Source organism: Palaemon carinicauda, chromosome 22, assembly GCF_036898095.1.
Source record: "Palaemon carinicauda isolate YSFRI2023 chromosome 22, ASM3689809v2, whole genome shotgun sequence".
In the NCBI taxonomy this organism is placed as follows: Eukaryota; Metazoa; Arthropoda; class Malacostraca; order Decapoda; family Palaemonidae; genus Palaemon; species Palaemon carinicauda.
The window spans coordinates 6332826-6351379 of record NC_090746.1 but is presented as its reverse complement, the minus strand read 5'-3'; the positions used below and the strand labels follow the sequence as shown (position 1 = coordinate 6351379).

At 42.8% G+C, this 18554-nt stretch overlaps 1 protein-coding gene across 1 annotated transcript in view; it reads right to left on the bottom strand.

Annotated features, from left to right (window-relative positions):
* Window positions 1-18554, bottom strand: part of mms4 (Methyl methanesulfonate sensitivity 4) — a 249316-nt gene that overhangs the window by 66628 nt on the left and 164134 nt on the right. The window contains exon 8 of the mRNA XM_068345953.1: window positions 10855-10971. Within this exon, the coding sequence (XP_068202054.1) occupies window positions 10855-10971 (117 nt within the window). The remainder of the gene's footprint in view (window positions 1-10854; window positions 10972-18554) is intronic.

Sequence of the window (18554 nt, the reverse complement as noted above, 5' to 3'; positions counted from 1 at the left end):
AGATGTACGCCAAAGCTGTGGTGTTTTCTGAGTTGACCTCTACCACTTAGTTTCGAAGAAACTTTCGAATATCATCAAGGCCAAGTGGACTGCTAATAGCTCCTTGCCGTTGATGTGCATGCTCTTCTGACTTGAGGTCCACAGACCCGAGCATTCCCGACCGTCCAGGGTCGCACCCCAACCCAAATCCGACGCGTCTGAGAACAACACGTGGTTTGGGTTCTTGACTGCTATGGATAGTCCCTCTCTCAGACTGATATTGCTGTCCCACCATTTCAGGCATGCCTTTACTGGTTCGGAGACTGGGAATGATACCGTCTCTAACGTCTTGTCCTAGTTCCATTGAGAGGCTAGATGGAACCGGAGAGGCAGAAGGTGTAGTCTCCCTAGTGAGACAAACTGCTCCAGGGATGAGAGAGTCCCTACGAGACTGTTCCAACTCCTGACTGAACAAACGTTTTCTTTTCAGCATTAGTTGGACTTCGAGCAGGGCTTGTTCTATTCGGTGGCAGACGGAAAAACCCGAAAAAACTGGACTGCGAATCTCCATCCCCAAATATAGAATAATCTGGGATGGGATCAGTTGGGACTTTTAGGTTGACCAAAAGTCCCAACTCCCTGGCCAGACTCAACGTCCAATGTAGATCCTGCAGACAGCGAAGACTGGACGATGCTCTGAGAGGCCAGTCGTCCAAGTACAGGGAGGCTCGGATCCCCGATAGATGGAGGGATTTTGCCACATTCCTCATGAGCCTCGTAAACACGAGAGGAGCAGGACTGAGGCCAAAGCACAGGGCTCGAAACTGGTACCCCACATTCCTGTAAACAAACCTCAGAAACGGTTGGGAATCCGGGTGTATAGGAATGTGGAAGTATGCCTCCTGAAGGTCGAGAGAGACCATCCAGTCGCCTTCCATTAATGCTGTCAAGACAGCCTGGTAGACTTCATCGTGAAGTTTGTCTTGACAATGAACACATTGAGCGCACTTGCCTCTTACGTACTCCTGCAGTGAACGTGGCTGCCAGATCATTGGAGCCATCCCTGAGGGACTTGTTCCTGCATAGAACGTGGCTGTCAGATCATTGGAGCCATCCCTGAAAGCCTTGTTTATGCATGACATAATTGTACAGCAAAACTTCAAACGCTCGAAAAAAACTCCTAACAGGAGATGGTCTAGCTCTGAAGTCGACCATAAAATCTTGGAGCGTCTCATGGCCAGGCGCCAGGGAGAGTCTATGAGGTTTGAGAAGTCTATCTGGGCAGAGGCAGGAACTCCCAAGCCGAGAACTTCTCCCGAGTCATATCAGACTCTCGCTCTATAAGCCAGCTTAAAAGTAGGGAAAGCAAAGGCTGTCTCCCCCAAACTCCTCCTGGTGATAAACCAGTCGCCTAGCAAACGTAAAGCTCTCTTAGAAGAGCGAGAGAGCACTAGCTTATAAAACAACGGCTTCGAAGTAGCTAGGCCTAGTGTAAACTCTGACGTTTAGGCGAACGAGGAGCAGCAGTTACAAAAAGATCCGGACAAAGATCCTTAAAAATCAGCATGATTTATTTAAAGTCCATAGAGGGCTGAGCAGCTTTAGGCTCCTCTCCGTCTGACAGAGTCCTCAAGGGAATATCAGTAAGAGGGGGAACAGCAACTTCCTCATCTGAAGGAACCTTGTCCGACAATAGCCGAGTCTCAAGCAAGGGAGAGACCTGCCGTGGTGGCAATGCTTGACAAGCAGAGTCCACACGCAAAGGAGCAACAGTAGCAGTCAAGGACGCTATGTCATGTAACTGCTTAAAGGACTGACCAGCAACAACCAACAGGTGCGGGAGGACGCTCGACGTCAACTCGAGACTGCCTTGACTGCCTAGACTGAGCAGTCAAAACAACTCTTGACTGCGGTGCTTGACGCTCAACGTCAAAACAAGTCAACTTCGCTGGTTGGCGAACGTCCTGAACGTCAACAAGAGCATGCGGCAGCGGCTGAACGTCCACAAGCGGCTGAAAGTCAACACTGGACTGCATCGAGTGAGGTTCTACAAAACGTGACTGACGTGACTTTGTAACGTCAACGTCAACAGGACGAGCAAAGGTTCGTTGGGGCGGTTGACGGCCAGGATCTCGATCAGCTAAGCGGCGAGGATCATCGTGAACCTGCTCAGCAGAATAGTCCTCCATAAGAGAGGCAAGCTTATTCTGCATGTCTTGCCGTACAACCCATTTAGGATCAACGGGAATGGTTGCGGTAAGAGACGAGGGTAACGTCTGTGACTGCAAAACCTTGCCTACAAAAAGACTCTCGGAGCCTGTGTTACGCTTTTGTTTAGGCGGCGAGCAGTCTTCCGATGACTGCATAGGGTCAGAGCTGTCCTAATAGTTAAAACCAGGACGCTGGACCTGTCCTGAAAGGACTGACTTTCGCTTAAAGGGCCTCGAAACCTTGTTCCACGGTTTCTTATGCGAAAAGCCTTCGGATGACGAGGAGAAAATCGTCTCTCTCGTCTTATGGTAGGGGCGATCTTGGTGAGATACGCCTGATACCATAGAGGGAACGTCTGTTCGCTGATCAAGGCCTCTCGAACCCATAAGTCGTACGACATTACTTCTCCCCTGGGCTTGGGAGCTTGCAAGAGGTCTCGGACTAGGCGAACGACAGGCATGAACAGACGAACCCTCGGTCGCAACACTGATAACACTTTGCGCAATATCACTTTATCACTACGATTTTCTGTTCTGCACTTATTTCACTGAAATCGAATTTTTTAACAATTCACATTAGGTATGAATAAAACTGATTTCTACCTGAAGCACGCAATTCTACCCTCATCAAAAGGTTATAATTGCGACTTATTTTAAGATAAAAAGATCAGTGGCTGGGAAGGAGACTAAACACTAGTTCATTCAAAACTACGTTTTCAATCTCTCACAGTACAGTGCCTTGGGACGAGAATAAAAACTAAAAAACGTTTTATCCTTTCTCCCCGTACAGAGACTAGGGACGAGAGTAAAAAGCTGACTCGAGAACAACGTTACTCGCTTGGGACGAGAATAAAGATCGGAACTTTCTCTCTCCTCTCTCTCTCTCCGTCTCTATCTCTCTCTCTCTCTCTCTCTTGATTTCGCACCGAAGAGAAGAGCCCACTTACCTTTCGTCAATAAACAGGTTATTTGACCAAAGGAAAAAACTGAAAGGTTTTTCAATTAAAAAGTTCCTTTAAAATAGTATTTAAAACATTTAAGCTTTGAAAGAAGAATGAACAAAACGTCAGAATCGATTTACTCTTTCTGCAAAGTGAAACCGTGATACTCTCTCTCTCTATCGTAACGATAGAGCGCAAACTGCGTAGCATAAATAAACTAAACGTTAGTTCATCTTTGAAACAGTACGAAGACTATTCAAAGAAAATCTTTCATAAAATATCTACTAAAAAATATTCATTTAATAAGTTTTAAATCATTTGCTCTGTAAAAGTTATTTACGATTGAAAGGGCTCAACGTTGTTTAACTTCGGTTTTCAAGTTAGGACCGCCTACTCTCAGGAAAGGTCGCATATAAACAAATCATTAAAATTTATCTTGATGTTTATTATAAATGGAAAGCTAATCGAAGAGGCCTAATAAAGGCGGTTGAGATATAAAATATATAGAGGAAAATCTATAATTAATTTATAACGTGATAAGATAATTGCTAAAAGCCTAAAACACACTTCCGTACTAAGGGAAGGGTCGGCCATTTAAAAGTCAAAGAAAGTCCAAAAAAAAAACAATCCAAAGTCATCAAAAATTAAATCTATCCAAAAACGAGTTCAAGATTTAAGTTGAAGATAAAACACCTGCACTGCGAAAGCTCAAACCAAAAGGAAGTACTTCACCAAATATGTTGAGAAAACTCCAGGTTATACAGCGAGTATTGATACGTCTTGTCGTTAAGGCCGACAGAGAAAAAATTGGGTCTGTTTACATGTATATGCGGTATCTGGCCGATAGTTGGCGCTGGTGGGCACACCCGCAACCTTCATAGCGATCGCTCGCGAGTTTTTGTGTGTGTTTTCTGTCGAGCCGCTGGAGCAGCAGCTATTATATATTCACCGGCTAAGTTAAATATTTAAAAATAAGATTTAGATCTTGATGTCTAGCAAACTTCTTTTACCAAATTATAAATACCCTTATTATAGAATTTGTAAAGCAAAGTATTTAAAGCATACACCACAAAGAAGCATTTCTCTAGTAAACCAGCTCACAATACTATATTTAAAAAAGCTCCTTTCATTAATACTGATTGTAGTACCAAGAGAATTAGTTGCAAATCAATAACTAGGCTAGTAAACTGATTTGTTTTATAAATTCCTGAATGTCTTGGTATGTTAGATTTTAACAGTAAACGAGGACCTGAATTTGCAGCTTTTCTTTCCACCTGAGAAAATTTATTCATTTAATTTAAAACAATCTAAGAAAATTGATGGGTATATGTCATCTTGGAGGTGGCTGCTTTTGATAACTTAGAAGAATAAGAGTCAGAACTTACCTTGATCGATTTATCTGGATACCTTCTAGAAATAAGTTTCCTCAACAATTGAAAAGGAGACGCCTTCTCAGAGTAGGGCTCTTCTTCTGAATCATCTTCATCTTCACATTCTGAAGAAGTCTCTATTATGTCAAATATTACCCTTCCCATTTGTTTATCTTTACCAGGAACATTTGTACCTGTGTATGACAAGGGACTTGTTTTGGCAGTTGAGGTACTAGTACCTGCATTAACATCGTTAGGGAAAACAAGATGTGCTAGTGGCTAAGCATATTAGCCATAGGAACCATACAGGATCCTGTCTATCAGCTCAGTTTCTACCTTGGAATACAATGGTTCATAGGAGCTGACCAGAATGCAGGAATACAAGGGTTGAGCAGTAGAAGATGCTGAATTCTGAACCCTTACCAACTGGTGCACTAGAGCCATTAGTCAAAACTTGAAGAGGCCGTCACACAGCTGCTGGAATGCGTCATCGAATGCTGACTTTTGATCTGGAATTAAAGAGCAGTAAATGGGGAGCCTGTGGTTCAGTGATGTTGCAAACAGGTCTAATGTTGGTGAACCCCACAGTCAGAATCTCTGTTGCCATACGAGAACTCAAAGACCACTCTTAGCCCTCCACTTGCATCCTCCAGGTCAACTTGTCCTATACTACATTCTTCCTGCCTGGAATGAAGCGGGCTGTAAGGGAAATCGACTTGAGTTCTGCCCATTCGAGTCTCTACTGCAAGATGGTATAGTTCCAGTGACATGGTAATGTAACTGTTTGTTTATATAAGCCACCATGGTGGTGTTGTCACTTGCCTATAGTACTGAGTGACCTGATGGAAGAGGGAGAAAATGCTGAGTACTGTACTAGAAAAGCTGCTCTCAACTCCAATACATTTATATGGTCTTGGTACTCCTGCTCGGACCAGAGCCCTAATACCATGTGCTGACAGAGGTGAGGTCCACTATCTTCTTTTGACGTTTTTTGTGAATAAAGTGTTAGGAATTCTAGAGGCGGCGTCAAGAGTCGGAAACCCTTTAAAAGGTTTGACCTTTGCAGCCACCATTGTAAGTCCTTTTTTGGCCTGTTTCTCTATTGGCACTGGTGAGAGGGAATAGTCCAGATGTTGAGACCAATACCCTTTTAACTCCCACTGAAGTGACCAAAGGTGAAGGCAACCACTTGGCATCAAGTGCTCCAAGAATGTCAGGTGTCCTAGTAACCTCTGCACTGATGTGCTGGCAGTTGGGACTATCAAAAGAAGGGGAGTGCCAAGATGTCCATTCTGAAATATGGGAGTCTCTTCATGGGCAATAGTAGTACAGAGTTCTTTCGATTCACCACGATCCCTGAACTGTGACAAAACGAAAAGAGTGTCTTGGTGGGCATAGGGTTTCCTCCAAGTCTGCCAGGATTAGCCAATCATCCAGATATCATAAGAGAAAAATGCCGTTGGCGTATGCCCATGCTGAAACTAGAGTGAAGACCTGTAAAAACTTGAAGCACTGTCAAAAACCCAAAGCAAGTTACCCTGAGTTGGAATACTTTGGTTGCTACTACTACATTGCAATAAATGATGGTTTGTGTCAAAGAAAGCTTTATGGGTTGTATTGTATGAAAAAACACTTTGTTGCATATTTTTCATAGCCCTCAAGTGCCCCCCAAAGAAGTGCCTTTTAAGTGTTGTCAATGTACAAACCCAGCTGACTGTTCATGCAGATAATGAACCTCAGTGTTGCAGGGTTTTCCTTTAAGCTTGAAGTTTTTTCTGTCATAAGCCTGGAATTTTCTCTGGAATAATATTGCATGATCCTGCACCTTATTATGTTGCTAGTTAGCCTGGTGAAGACTGTTAAAAGCAAGTTTGCCTGGAGATTGTAGTTTTTCCGCATAAATTGCAACCTTATTTTATAATCCCTTTGATCTAGAGGCAAGCTACTCATATTTGAATGTATCCCAAACAGATACCCGGCTAGGGTGTGCCTTTGTTTATACTTGCATCTGGAACCCATAAGTGTGTCCAGCATGTGAATAGTTCTTGTTTTTTGTTATTCAAATCTTTTTTTATCTTGTTATTGTGAGGCTGGAGTGTAAAGGGATACTAATTTTTCCTTTAATTGCTTAATTGAATATAACAAAAAAATGTTATTGTCAACCTAAACAGTGGTGTTTTTTTATTAAATCTGTTTCTAATAAGTCATTTATCATATTTTTTTTTCTCCCACACTGTGTCCTGTTACCAGTCTAGACAATTGTTCCCTTTCACCTAATGTTCTGACACTTTACTTAAGCTTGAAGCCATCTTACCCAAAGAAGATAGAGCTATTCATAAATTCTGCTAACTTCTCAGAAATGAATCAACGGTCATATTAAACGTTTATTCAGCAAGCTCAAGGCAAGGGAAGATAAGGGGAAGTAAGGTTCTTGCTGGGTCCCTTTTCCCAGTATAAAATCAAGGGGTGGTGCCTAGTGCCCAGTTCATCCTTGATTGTTTACCTTTTACCCAGATTTTTGGGTATTCCACCGTAATATATTTTTTGTGTAGTGAACGTTGGGGTGTGGTCAGCATTTGGACACTAGGCAGTTTGGGTGCTACCTCTGACCACAGTCTGCAAACCACTACAACATGAAGGTACTTTCTGGAGGACGGATGGGTTAGGATATGAAGTATGCATTCTTCAGGTCAATCGTCACCATGAAGTCCAAAGGCCTGATCACTTGCCTGACCATAACTGCAGTCTCCTTCTTGAACAGAGTCTGCCAAACAAACTCATTTAGGGCTAAGAAGTTGATTACTTGTCTCCAGCTTCCAGAAGCCTTCTCTACAAGAAAGTGTCAACTGAAGAAGCCCGGTGAGCTGTCGTCGACCTCTTGGAGAGCCACGTTCTCCAGCATAACTTGGACCTCTGCCCAAAGAGTCAGATGCTTCACCAATCCCTAGCGATGATGATGTCACTAGTGGTGGAATCAGTGGAGTGGAAGGGAAGCCAATTGATGGGAGGAGGTACTTGAGCTGAAGGATATCTAACATCCATCTTTCTACCCTGAGGTACCACAACCTCCTTCAATTGGACTGAAGGTATTCCCCCAATGGTGCTATACACTCCACCTAACAGAGTCGTCAACCTCTGCCTTTTTCTTTGTCTCTGAAACTCTCTTGGCCTTCGCAAGCTGAAAAGGGCTGGTTCGATCCTCGTATCTGAATCGATACTGTAAGTTGAGAATTGCCCCTCCGAGCTGGTCTGAGGGCTGTATTGACAGATTTGCAGCCCTAGCTTGATCTGAGGTGGAGGAGGACTGATTCTGCTAGAAGAAAACGGCTTGATCTTTTGGTCATAATTTCTCCTTTCACTGCAAAAGAGGGTTAGGACCTTTCAGGGAGGAGTTACGGAGATTCAAACCTTCCAGGTGGATAATGCGTTTATGGAACAGTCCAACATTTCCTGACCAGTGATCTATCCAGGACACCACTCATATAGTGTCGACATAGTTGTGGCTTCCATGTTTGAAGCCTCTTGCCGAAAGATTGAAGATGCTGCCAGATGCTCTGTCATGACACTTGGTATTAGAGGGGCCACCACAGGATCTGCCTTGTGAAGGCTAATGGAATCAGGTAGAAAGATCTCCCCAACCTAAAAGAGTCCTCTGCAGATACCTGAGAATCTACCTTGTCTAAAGCTTTCGAAGGGAGGCTTGACCACAGAAGCTCTAGATGAGGTCGACAGCTGCTATATGGCTGATAAAGGCAATCGATTGCTACTTACCTCCACTTTGGAGAAGATCTGGTCTTTCTAAGACCACTCACCTTTTGGATGCAGCAAAGAACTTGAAGGATGGTAAAGTCAAACTATCCCTCCTCCATATCCAGAGGTGTTGGTCCTGCTGGTTGAGGAATAATTTCTTTTGATTCTTCGGAGTCACATTGGGTTCGTCTCTCTTGGAGACCATATCCGGCAGGACCAGAGAGAGATTGTCATTCAAAACAATATCTTGCCCCTCCACCCTGAAGGATGACGGAGACGGGAAGGAGGCAGTTGCTGTACCCCTGCTAGACTCCCCTAAGTTGAGAATCCTGGATCCTTTTGGGTATCATGGATCAGTCGGTTGAGATGACTTGTTCTTTGGGACAGTCTTCCAGTCTTTACTCTCTGTGGATAAACACTGTTGCCATGGGAGAGAGGTGACTGGAGGAGCTCCTCTTCTCTTCTGAGATCCTACATTGAAAGACTAGCCATGGTTTGTACAAGACTGGGCCAGGCTGCCAGTCGATGTCATTCTTTCTCCAACTTTTAGGTGAGGGGGAGTGGGAGGAAGTCATAAAGTCTATAGGGGAGAGACGATGCTTGTCTACAAAGGTAATTTCCCTAGGAGACAGATATCTACTATGTAACCTCAGTTGAGTGTTCTCTTAAGGAGGGGTGTTCTGTTGCTTCTTCCTAATGCCTCCTATTGTCTAGTTTAATTGGTATTAGGTGCAGATCCATGAGTCTAGAAGGACAAAGGTTTGTATTTGTGTTGAATCAAAATTTATTAAGGTGCATCGGTACGTCTGTGTTCGTTGCAGCCGAAAAACATTAAGTGAAAAAATTTTGACAGGTGGGTGTCAGGGCTCCCCGACCTTGCTCCCACTTGTTGCTTAATTATTCGATTAGATATTCAATTAGACATCCGTCCAGCTTGCACTGAAAACATATTCCCTACTTAAAGGTCAATAGTTTGTATTTCATGTAGGAGCAATAACTTATTCATTTTACACTTGACATTATCTCAGTAAATGACCAACGATAAACATAGCAAAGTTATTTATGAAAAGTAAATTAATACCAAACTAATCCTGAAATAATATACATGAAACCACAAAAAAGCACTAAATTCTCGATAGAAAATAGAAGTGTCTACAGCTGGACAGGATAATTAAATCTAAATATTTGTTGACATTTGTTTCCCCTGAAACTTCTTCTTGACCTTTGCCAGAGGGTACATAGCAGGAGGGTGCAGTAGCCTATCCCCTAGAGGGAGGATAGGGATTGGTAGTGGGAGAGAATTTTTTTTTTTCTTTTGTTATTCTGAGACTGTCCAGTTGGCACTTGCAATAAGTAGCATTTTCTATTCAAAGGTAAGATTCATGGAAAAAAATTTAATTATACCATCTAGAAGGTTGTGGTAGGTGATCGTCCTACTTAAAACACATTATTTAAGGGCATTAGTACAGGGTACTGGTAGATTGTCTTAGGAGAAAACGATAGTTTGGAAGACCTAGGATACTCCTTATTAAGAGTGAACGATAGCGAGTCTTTAAGATGTCATGTAAAGCATGAAGGGTTTAGTGCAAACAATGAAATGGGGGCTTTTTGAAAGTATAAAGCATATGAATATTGAGGTTAATTCACTGAAAGAGTTTCACTTCATCAAGTACAATGTTACCTGTGCAATGCAAATTAGTTTAAGAGCATGGATTAGATTAACTTATCAATAACATTAAGCATCAATCCAAATTCCAATTCAGGAGATCAGCAGCCTACTCTAACATTCAAGGGAACAAATAACATCAAAAGTACCATACTACAGTTCTAGAACTAGAGGGGCACTCTGTAGAGCGCAGACCTCCGCCGCAGCAGCTTATTTCTCGACCTTGACCTTGATATTTGACCTTAACATGTATTAATTGGCGTGGATTTTTATACATTCAAATATGAACTAAGTTTGAAGTCTCTGTGACAACGTTGTCCAAACTTATGACTGATTACGTGAAATGGATATTTTGTGACCTTGACCTACCAAAATTTAATAATTTCTAGCTTTTAACAAAACAGTTAATTCCTGCAAGTTTCATAACTCTACAATTAAAATTGTGGCCGGGAAGCTCTTCACAAACAAACAAACACACACAAACAGAGGGTATAACTTAGCCTCTTTCCAAATTTGTTGGTAGAGGTAATAATAGGCTAACCTTTATATATACAGTTAAAGTGAACATGAAAGATGAAAATTATGAGAAACCACAAAATATATAACAGGAAACCAAAAAGTAATAAAACTTGCAGGACGCAATAACAAGTTACTCCAATGAGGCAGGCTGACAACATTGAAGCAATAATGATTGAAAATATTTCCCCAGTGCAAAACAAGTTGATTTAAATTAATATTCCATTTATAATTTAAGTTTCAAACTTTTCAATAAACATTGTGCAGGTGACAATAAAAACTAAGAAAATACATATGTATTAAAATGGCAACCCTCAGTTTACATTTTGAATTTATTATTTGTAAATTAAAAGTAGAAAATTCACAAAATGTCATACCACTTAAATGTAGAATTAAGGAATAATTTTGATATTCAACCGTACCTATTTACGTTGGACTCGATGCCACTTGAATCTTGTTTCTTTTTCTTCCTCTTGGGCTGTGCAGCTTCACCCAAAACGGCAGCACGGAAGTCTTGCTGATTATTTGTTTTCCTGCCTCTGTGGAAAAATTATTGAATAATTGATTTTATTCATACATTGCCTATTTATTTTCACATATTTTTTTTCCAATTACAGTGAAGTGAGTAATGAGTAACTAAAACATTTCAAAATAATCTATAGGTCAATAGCTAAAATAGAATAAAAAAATAAATATATCCCATTTTATATATATTGCCTAATGGTGTCTCATAATTCTCATACATATCATTCTCCAAAATGAGATAAACCCAATAGACTGACTCTCCTTCCTTTAAAAAGTTTATTTGGCAGAAAATGTGGATAATGCAGATAAAAGTAAAACTAAAACACTAGTAAATCAGGGAAACTAGAAAGCCACAGAGGAAAAAAAAAAAGATAGAAAATTTCCTCAGAGTGGCACAATTCAATGCTCAGTCAGTTAGAAACAAAATGGAAAACTTCAGGGCAATGATAGATAGTGAGGAACTAGATGTCATAGGCATTACCGAGACCTGGATACAAGAAAAAACAATGGATTTTATCGGAGAGTACGTAATCCCAGGTTTCAAGCTTTTCAAGAAGGATAGCTTTACTAAAAAAGGTGTAAGGGTAATGCTCTACGTTAAAAATCACTTAAACCACATAGAAATTATATTAGAAACCGAATGTGGAGTGACAAGTGCAAACATCAACACCATAGGAAAAAACATGTCCATACTAGTATGTAATATACAGACCACACACATCAAACGCAAGAACAGGACGAAGAGCTGTATAGACAACTTGGACAAGAAGTTGACAGCAAGCTAGCTTTCCTAATGGGAGACTTAAATGCAGCAGTAAATTGGGACACCATGAATTCTACATCAAACACACAGGGACTTAGACTACTAGAATTTGTCAACAATGAATTCCTTCATCAGTGGGTCGATAAACCAACCAGGGGAAACAACATACTAGATATTGTGCTAACAACAGAAGAAAATTTAGTATCCAGTGTTTCAGTTGGCAAAAATATTGGCAAAAATGACCGCAGAATTGTTAGGTTTCAGGTAAATATTCCTCATCTAAACGAAAGGAAAATTATAAAAAAGCTAGACTACAGATGTAGTTACTGGATAAAACTGAAGGAATACAAGAATTTAGAATACGATGAAAAAGGGAACATCGATACACAATGGGACTCCTTAATAGAAATACATAAAGAAATAAGGGATAAATGTATAACGCATAGAAAAATTTTACCAAATGGAACTCCACAACCTAAGTGGTTCAGCAGAGGAATAGCCAATGCAATAAGAAGTAGAGACAGGAAACATAAATAAATGGGTCCACAGCCTTCAATTCATGAAATTTCCAAGCACAAGAAGTTAAGCTGTAAAGTAGATAAACTAGCCACATCAGGAGGCAAAAAGCAATGGAGAACTCACAAGGTAGAAGTACCTGAGACTTAGCGTGTCCCTCAGGGTAACTGTTTTGAACACCCAAGACCGCATCGTGTCTCTTAAGGATGTAGTTACCCCAAAAGGGACACGATTTGGTGCAACAACAATTCTAGAGCTTTGACCCCTAACGCCGAGAGGTCTTCAAACTGTTTTAGGGTGGATTCGTCTCTTAGGTTCTCAGTCACAGCAAAGCATGAAACCGCTCCAGACCAGTGGTCAAGCCAGAAAAACACTTGAATACCTGACAGAGTAGCAACTTCCATTTTGACCATTTCGGGCCTCGAAAACACAGAGGAAAGGTTAGGTAATTTATCTAATGGTATGGATGGTACTAAGTTAGCAATATCAGCATCAATAGGGAGTGGGCTCAGGAACACGCCAGAGTGTACATGAAATCTTCTCTGGTGAGAAAGGGCTAAGGGAGGAAACTTTGAGGACCTGTTAGCCTTTAAAAAGTTTTCCACCGCAGAGACTTTGGTATGGAACAAGTCCAGCATGTCTCTAGTTTGAATAGAAAATGCCACATCAAACCTGTCTAGGACTTTCAGATTGAGGGAAGATAGAATTGATCATACATCACCTATTAGCAGTTTGCATGGGAGAAGGCCCATCTGAGCCATCCATACGACAGATATAACTTTTGATTCTAATTAAGTGTGATACTTTCGAACCAGATATCGGGACCTCGAGGAGAGGCTGTGTCAGCTGAGATGGTGCCAGCTCGCACAGATAGGTTCTCAGGAGAATCATTATTAGTAATAATGTCATACTCAACTGGTGGTTCCGACTTAGGAATAATTGGTTGTTCTATCTTTATGGTTACATTAGAATTCTTTACATTTTCTCTGACATCCTTCCTTTCCCTTGTGACATTCATTGAATGAAGGGAAAAGGAGACAGAGAAGGACTTGGAGGAGTCCAGCTTACTGCTGTCATAAGGGTGATACCTATAATAACTTGTGAGGGAGAAACAGGGAGTGCCTTGTCAGAACTCAACCTTTGTGAGGAGGATTTCTCAGTGGCAGGCCATTTGGCACGCCTTCTACGAGGACTGTGTCTACAACGCTTGATCAAGGTGACATCATCTGCATCAGATGGGATCTTACTACTGGGAAAGGGGAAAAGATTCTGATGCCCTTTTCCATCTTGAACCTGAAAAGAAGACTTATCTGAAAAATGAAGCTCCTGCCAATCTAGAGAACGAGTAAGGTTAGAAGCATTTCGAACGTTAGGCAGAGCATTATGGCTAGGCAAAGCAACAGGTTTGTTGTTAGAATAGCTCATGACTTTAGGGTTGTGTTAACCAGCTTGTTGGTGATTATCAACAGAGACTGAGCCATTTTTATAATAGGCTGAAGATGATGATGGAACACTACTGCGAGGGGGTTCCATTCTCGTACTAGTCTGAGAAGTGGAAACAAGATCTGAGCATGTGTAATCATGTGACAAGGGAACACTGCCATCACATAGAGGAATACCATCACCCCATGAAATAGCGGCGCGTGTTGTGACGTCATCATGAGAGAACCCAGCTGCACGAACAGACTTGTTGGTCTGAACATCATGCGGAGGAATATTATTACATGTTGAGATAGCGGCATGAGTAGTGACATTATCACGCATGGAAACAGCAGCGCGTAAAGAATTGTTGGTCTGGGCATACGTCTGAGCTGAACCATATATGGACAACACTCGTGGCCCTAATAAAGGTTTAGTAGTTATAATCAAGTTCCTAGTTGTTGGCTAGGAAGAAGAGGACACTTATGATTTGAAGCAACTTGGCTTGGCCAAAGTTACGGTTGTGGACGCAGCCGGAGTGGTCCGACCAACCTCAAAATAACTTGCTGGAGTTCTGGGACACGTCCAAAGAACTTTTTAAAGGGGAGCAGTGCTGAGGACCCCTGGGGCCATGGGGCAAGCCTAGCTCATTAGAATGAGGTGGAGAATGATAAAAGGGATCCTCCAATAAGGTTGCTTCTGTACGCAGAAAAATGGCAGTCTCAACTCTAGGGTTCCACGCACGGGAAGGAGGCAAGACCTTCAATGCTCGTATAGGAGATACCTCTAACAGTGAAAAGTCATTCCTGACATAATCAACCTTATAGGGCTCACCACTCAAAAAAGTAGTGGGAGGCTAGGGAGATCTTTGTATGGCAGAATAATCAGGTAACAAAGATACTGGGATTGGATGCGGCTTAGGGAGTGCAGCAACAATAGCCAAAGGATTTGTCACAAGCATCGACTCGGGATCATAATGCACAATCTCATTACTAGGTGATAAAACATTAATAGAATTATGGTCGTCATAACTAAATTATGGATGTCGTCCTCCATGCCAGGGGCTTCAGAGGGCTCTGGACACAGAGGAGGAGAGTGGGGGATAACTTTCGATACAAAAAAAAACTTGCATTTCTTACCATTGCCGGAAGAAGACAAGGAAGGAGAACAATCTCTCTTAGCTTCTTTCTTGCATCAAGAACGATATCTCTCCCACTGGGAGGAAGGACACTCCCAACAATACTCACATGAAGATTCCACGGAACATCTCTTGCTACAGCACGAGGGGCAAACAGGATGCAGGTCGACTTCAAGCCGGCTCATGAAGGTGCCCACGAATGCATGACGCTAATAGTACTAGCCATGATACAACAAATAATAGAAGCACAGCTAGTGACAGTGATAATGGAAAAAAAACAAAAAGCATAAGCACTATAAGGGTATCAAGAATGGATATAAGTCATCACTCCTCCTCTTAGAATGACGACTAGGAGATATGTGACGTAAGCCATTCAAGCAACGCATAGCATCATCATGCAGTAGGGTTGCATAGCAACCTATTGTGATGTAATCAAACCCTTTTTCTTTTTTGATTGTCTGGTCATAGAAAACAGAACTAGGAGTAACCCATTTAAATGACTAAGAAGTTTGTATCCGCAAAGGAATGAATGCTGCTCATGTAATATAGTCTTCTTCAGCCTTTTAGTCAACTTGAAAAATGTTGAGGTACACCAGATTGTCAAGGTTTCTGTTTGCTTTTTATTTCTGTCAGTAATTGCTGCATAGATGTGCAAATGAATTGGCTTTGGGTGATCATGAACCTCATTCTTTTTGTATCTTGTGCTGGGAAAAATCTTGTAATTTTGAGATTCATTGTGAGGCACGTGAAGGCCTCACTGTTCCTCTTTGGAAAGTATGTTTCATGGTTGCTGATCAGATTAAAGTTCAAAGCATAAAGGGGCCTGCCCACAATGAAACAGTTCATCAAACCCGGTTGTCCAGCCTGCTTGTCAAAAGATTTGAAGAGGTGTCAGCCACTCACAAAAAATGTACATCAAATCTCAGTTCTTCCTGACCTACAAAGAGATCTCTTCTGGAGGAAAGGGGGCACCAAAGTTTCCCTTCTCAATGTGAGGCCACTTACCAAGGTCAGTCCAACTTGTTGTTTTGGACTAGAGGAGGCCACTGAAGGTCATCCAGCACTTTAATCCAAAAAAATGTATAAAAAAAAAGTTGTACATGATCACTGTACTTTGGAATTCAAGTGGTCCGTAAAGCTGAGAGGTCACAGAATTAGCAAAGATATGCAAGAAGAAAAAAACAGAACCATTATCCAAACTTAGGAAGTTAGCTTTAAGTTCTCAGTCTTCTCTTGATTTACCCAGAGTTCAATGCAAAAACGTAAAGGTATTACTGAACATTTAATTATTTTGATTCTAGTTTCTAATAGAAGCAGTCAATTAAGACTAACATAACTTCATAAGAAGAGTGAATGTTAGTGAACAATATACCTCAATATACATGAACGCAACACCGAGGCCACCAGCCAATATACATTTACATTACACAAAGCCAGGAAGAATTTGAATAAAAATGACAAATTCGAAGATAATTTGTATTTTTCCTAACCATAAAAACCTTAGCTATTTACATTGGGTTTACCTTTTAGCGCAGCTGAAATGACGAGCCAATAGTTTTAACGAGGGTTAATTACCCCCGCGCTAGTTAGCGGGGGGTAGGGGAAGGGTAGCTTGCTACCCCTCCCCCCCCACACCGGTGACTTGCTTCACTTCACTTAGAGGTAGGACTTGACTTGGGGGTCAGGGATGGCAGGCACATATGTGTAAATAGCTAAGGTTTGTATGGTTAGGAAAAATACAAATTATCTTCGAATTTGTCATTTGTTCCGTAACCGAAATACAAACCACGCTATTTACATTGGGTGACTTACCCCTTAGGAAGGGTGGAAAGTCCCCAGCCTTACTGACTTTGGCTTGCCCTGGGGCTCAATCCCTCAGTGAGCAGCACTAGAGAAAAGGAGCCCCTGTACCTCACAAGTTCCTAGCATCGCTAAGAACGAGTGGCCTACATAAGCAGTGTGTGGAGGAGTGTGTGACTCGTCCTATGAAGTTGACCTTGAGACCTTCAGATAGGAATTCTAGGATAGGACGTTCCCAATACCACCTCGTCAGGGTATGGGAGACGCAACAGTATTAAGCTTAATACTAGGAGCACAAAGAAGCATGGGTTACCTGCAGAGGTCGAGGTCAGCTATGCGAGGACCAGGGTGCTGCTTCCCCAAGAGAGGGGAGAATGAAGAAAGAAGTAAGGGTCAGACATACTCTTTCATTCACGCAGACTAAGACCGGGTAACAACGCCCTCAACCTACTGCTACTTGTCCAAAAAGGAGCCTGAGGTTAGACCAGCTGTTGTGCAGCCACCACAGGGCCGATAGAAAACGTATCGAGGCTCCTGTGGGTCACGTCTTGCAGGTAGTGGGCTGTGAAGGTCGTCTGACGCTTCCAGACCCCAGCTTGAAGTACCTGTGTCACAGAGAAGTTTCTCTTGAAGGCCAGGGATGTAGCAATACCCCTGACATCATGTGCCCGAGGGCGACGTGACGGAGGAGGGTCCGGATCCAAGGCATGGTGGATAACCCTTCGAATCCAAGCTGAGATGGTGTTCCTGGTGACCCTCCTCTTAGTCCTGCCTGTGCTCACAAACAAAACTCGCACTTGAGGACGGACTGCAGCCGTTCTCTTCAAGTAGTGCCTCAGACACCTCACTGGACATAGTAGCAGCTGGTCTGGGTCGCTTGTTACAGAACGGAGACTCGCGATCCTGAAAGAGTCGAAGCGAGGATCCGGCACTCCAGGATTCTGAGTCTTGGCAACAAACTCAGGGACGAACCTGAACGTTACCTCCCCCCATCCCCTTGAATGGGCGATGTCGTACGAGAGACCATGAAGTTCACTAACCCGCTTGGCCGAAGCCAAAGCGAGTAGGAAAGCCATCTTCCAAGACAGGTGGCAATCGGAGGCCTGGCGTAATGGTTCGAAGTGAGGTCTCTTAAGAGACCTGAGGACTCGAACCACGTTCCAAGGAGGAGGTCTCACTTCCGACTGGGGGCAGGTAAGCTCATAGCTACGTATGAGTAAAGAGAGTTCTAGCAATGAAGAAATATCCACGCCCTTCAGCCTGAAGGCCAAGCTTAAGGCTGAGCGATAGCCTTTCACTGCCGAGACAGAAAGGCGCATTTCTTCCCGCAGATAAACGAGGAAGTCCGCTATTGCTGGAATAGTGGCATCGAGTGGAGAGATACCCTTCCCACGACAACAACCACAAAAGACTCTCCACTTTGCTTGGTAGACTCCCTCAGAGGACCTTCGCAGGTGCCGAGACATTCTCTCCGTGAGGAGACGCTAGATAGTCTCCAGGCGTGAAGCCGAAGCGAGGCCACGGCCTTGTGAGGGACGCCGGAGTGGGGTTGTCTGAGAAGCTCGTGTCGTGGAGGAAGTTCCCTCGGGAGTTCCGTCAGGAGCTGCAGAAGGTCCGGGAACCATTCCGCGTGATGCCATAGCGGGGCTACCAGAGTCATCGAACAGTTGACCGATAGTCTGGTCCTGTTGAGCACCCTTCTCATCAGACAGAACGGTGGGAAGGCGTACATGTCGATGTTGGCTCACCGTTGCTGGAAAGCATCTTGCCAGAGTGCCTTGGGGTCCGGGACAGGGGAGCAGTACAGGGGCAGCTTGAAGTTCAACGCTGTCGCGAACAAGTCCACAGTCGGGGAACCCCACAAAGTCAGGACTTTGTTGGCTATCTGAGGATCCAAAGACCACTCGGTACTCACTATCTGCGAGGCCCTGCTCAGACTGTCGGCAAGCACATTCCTCTTG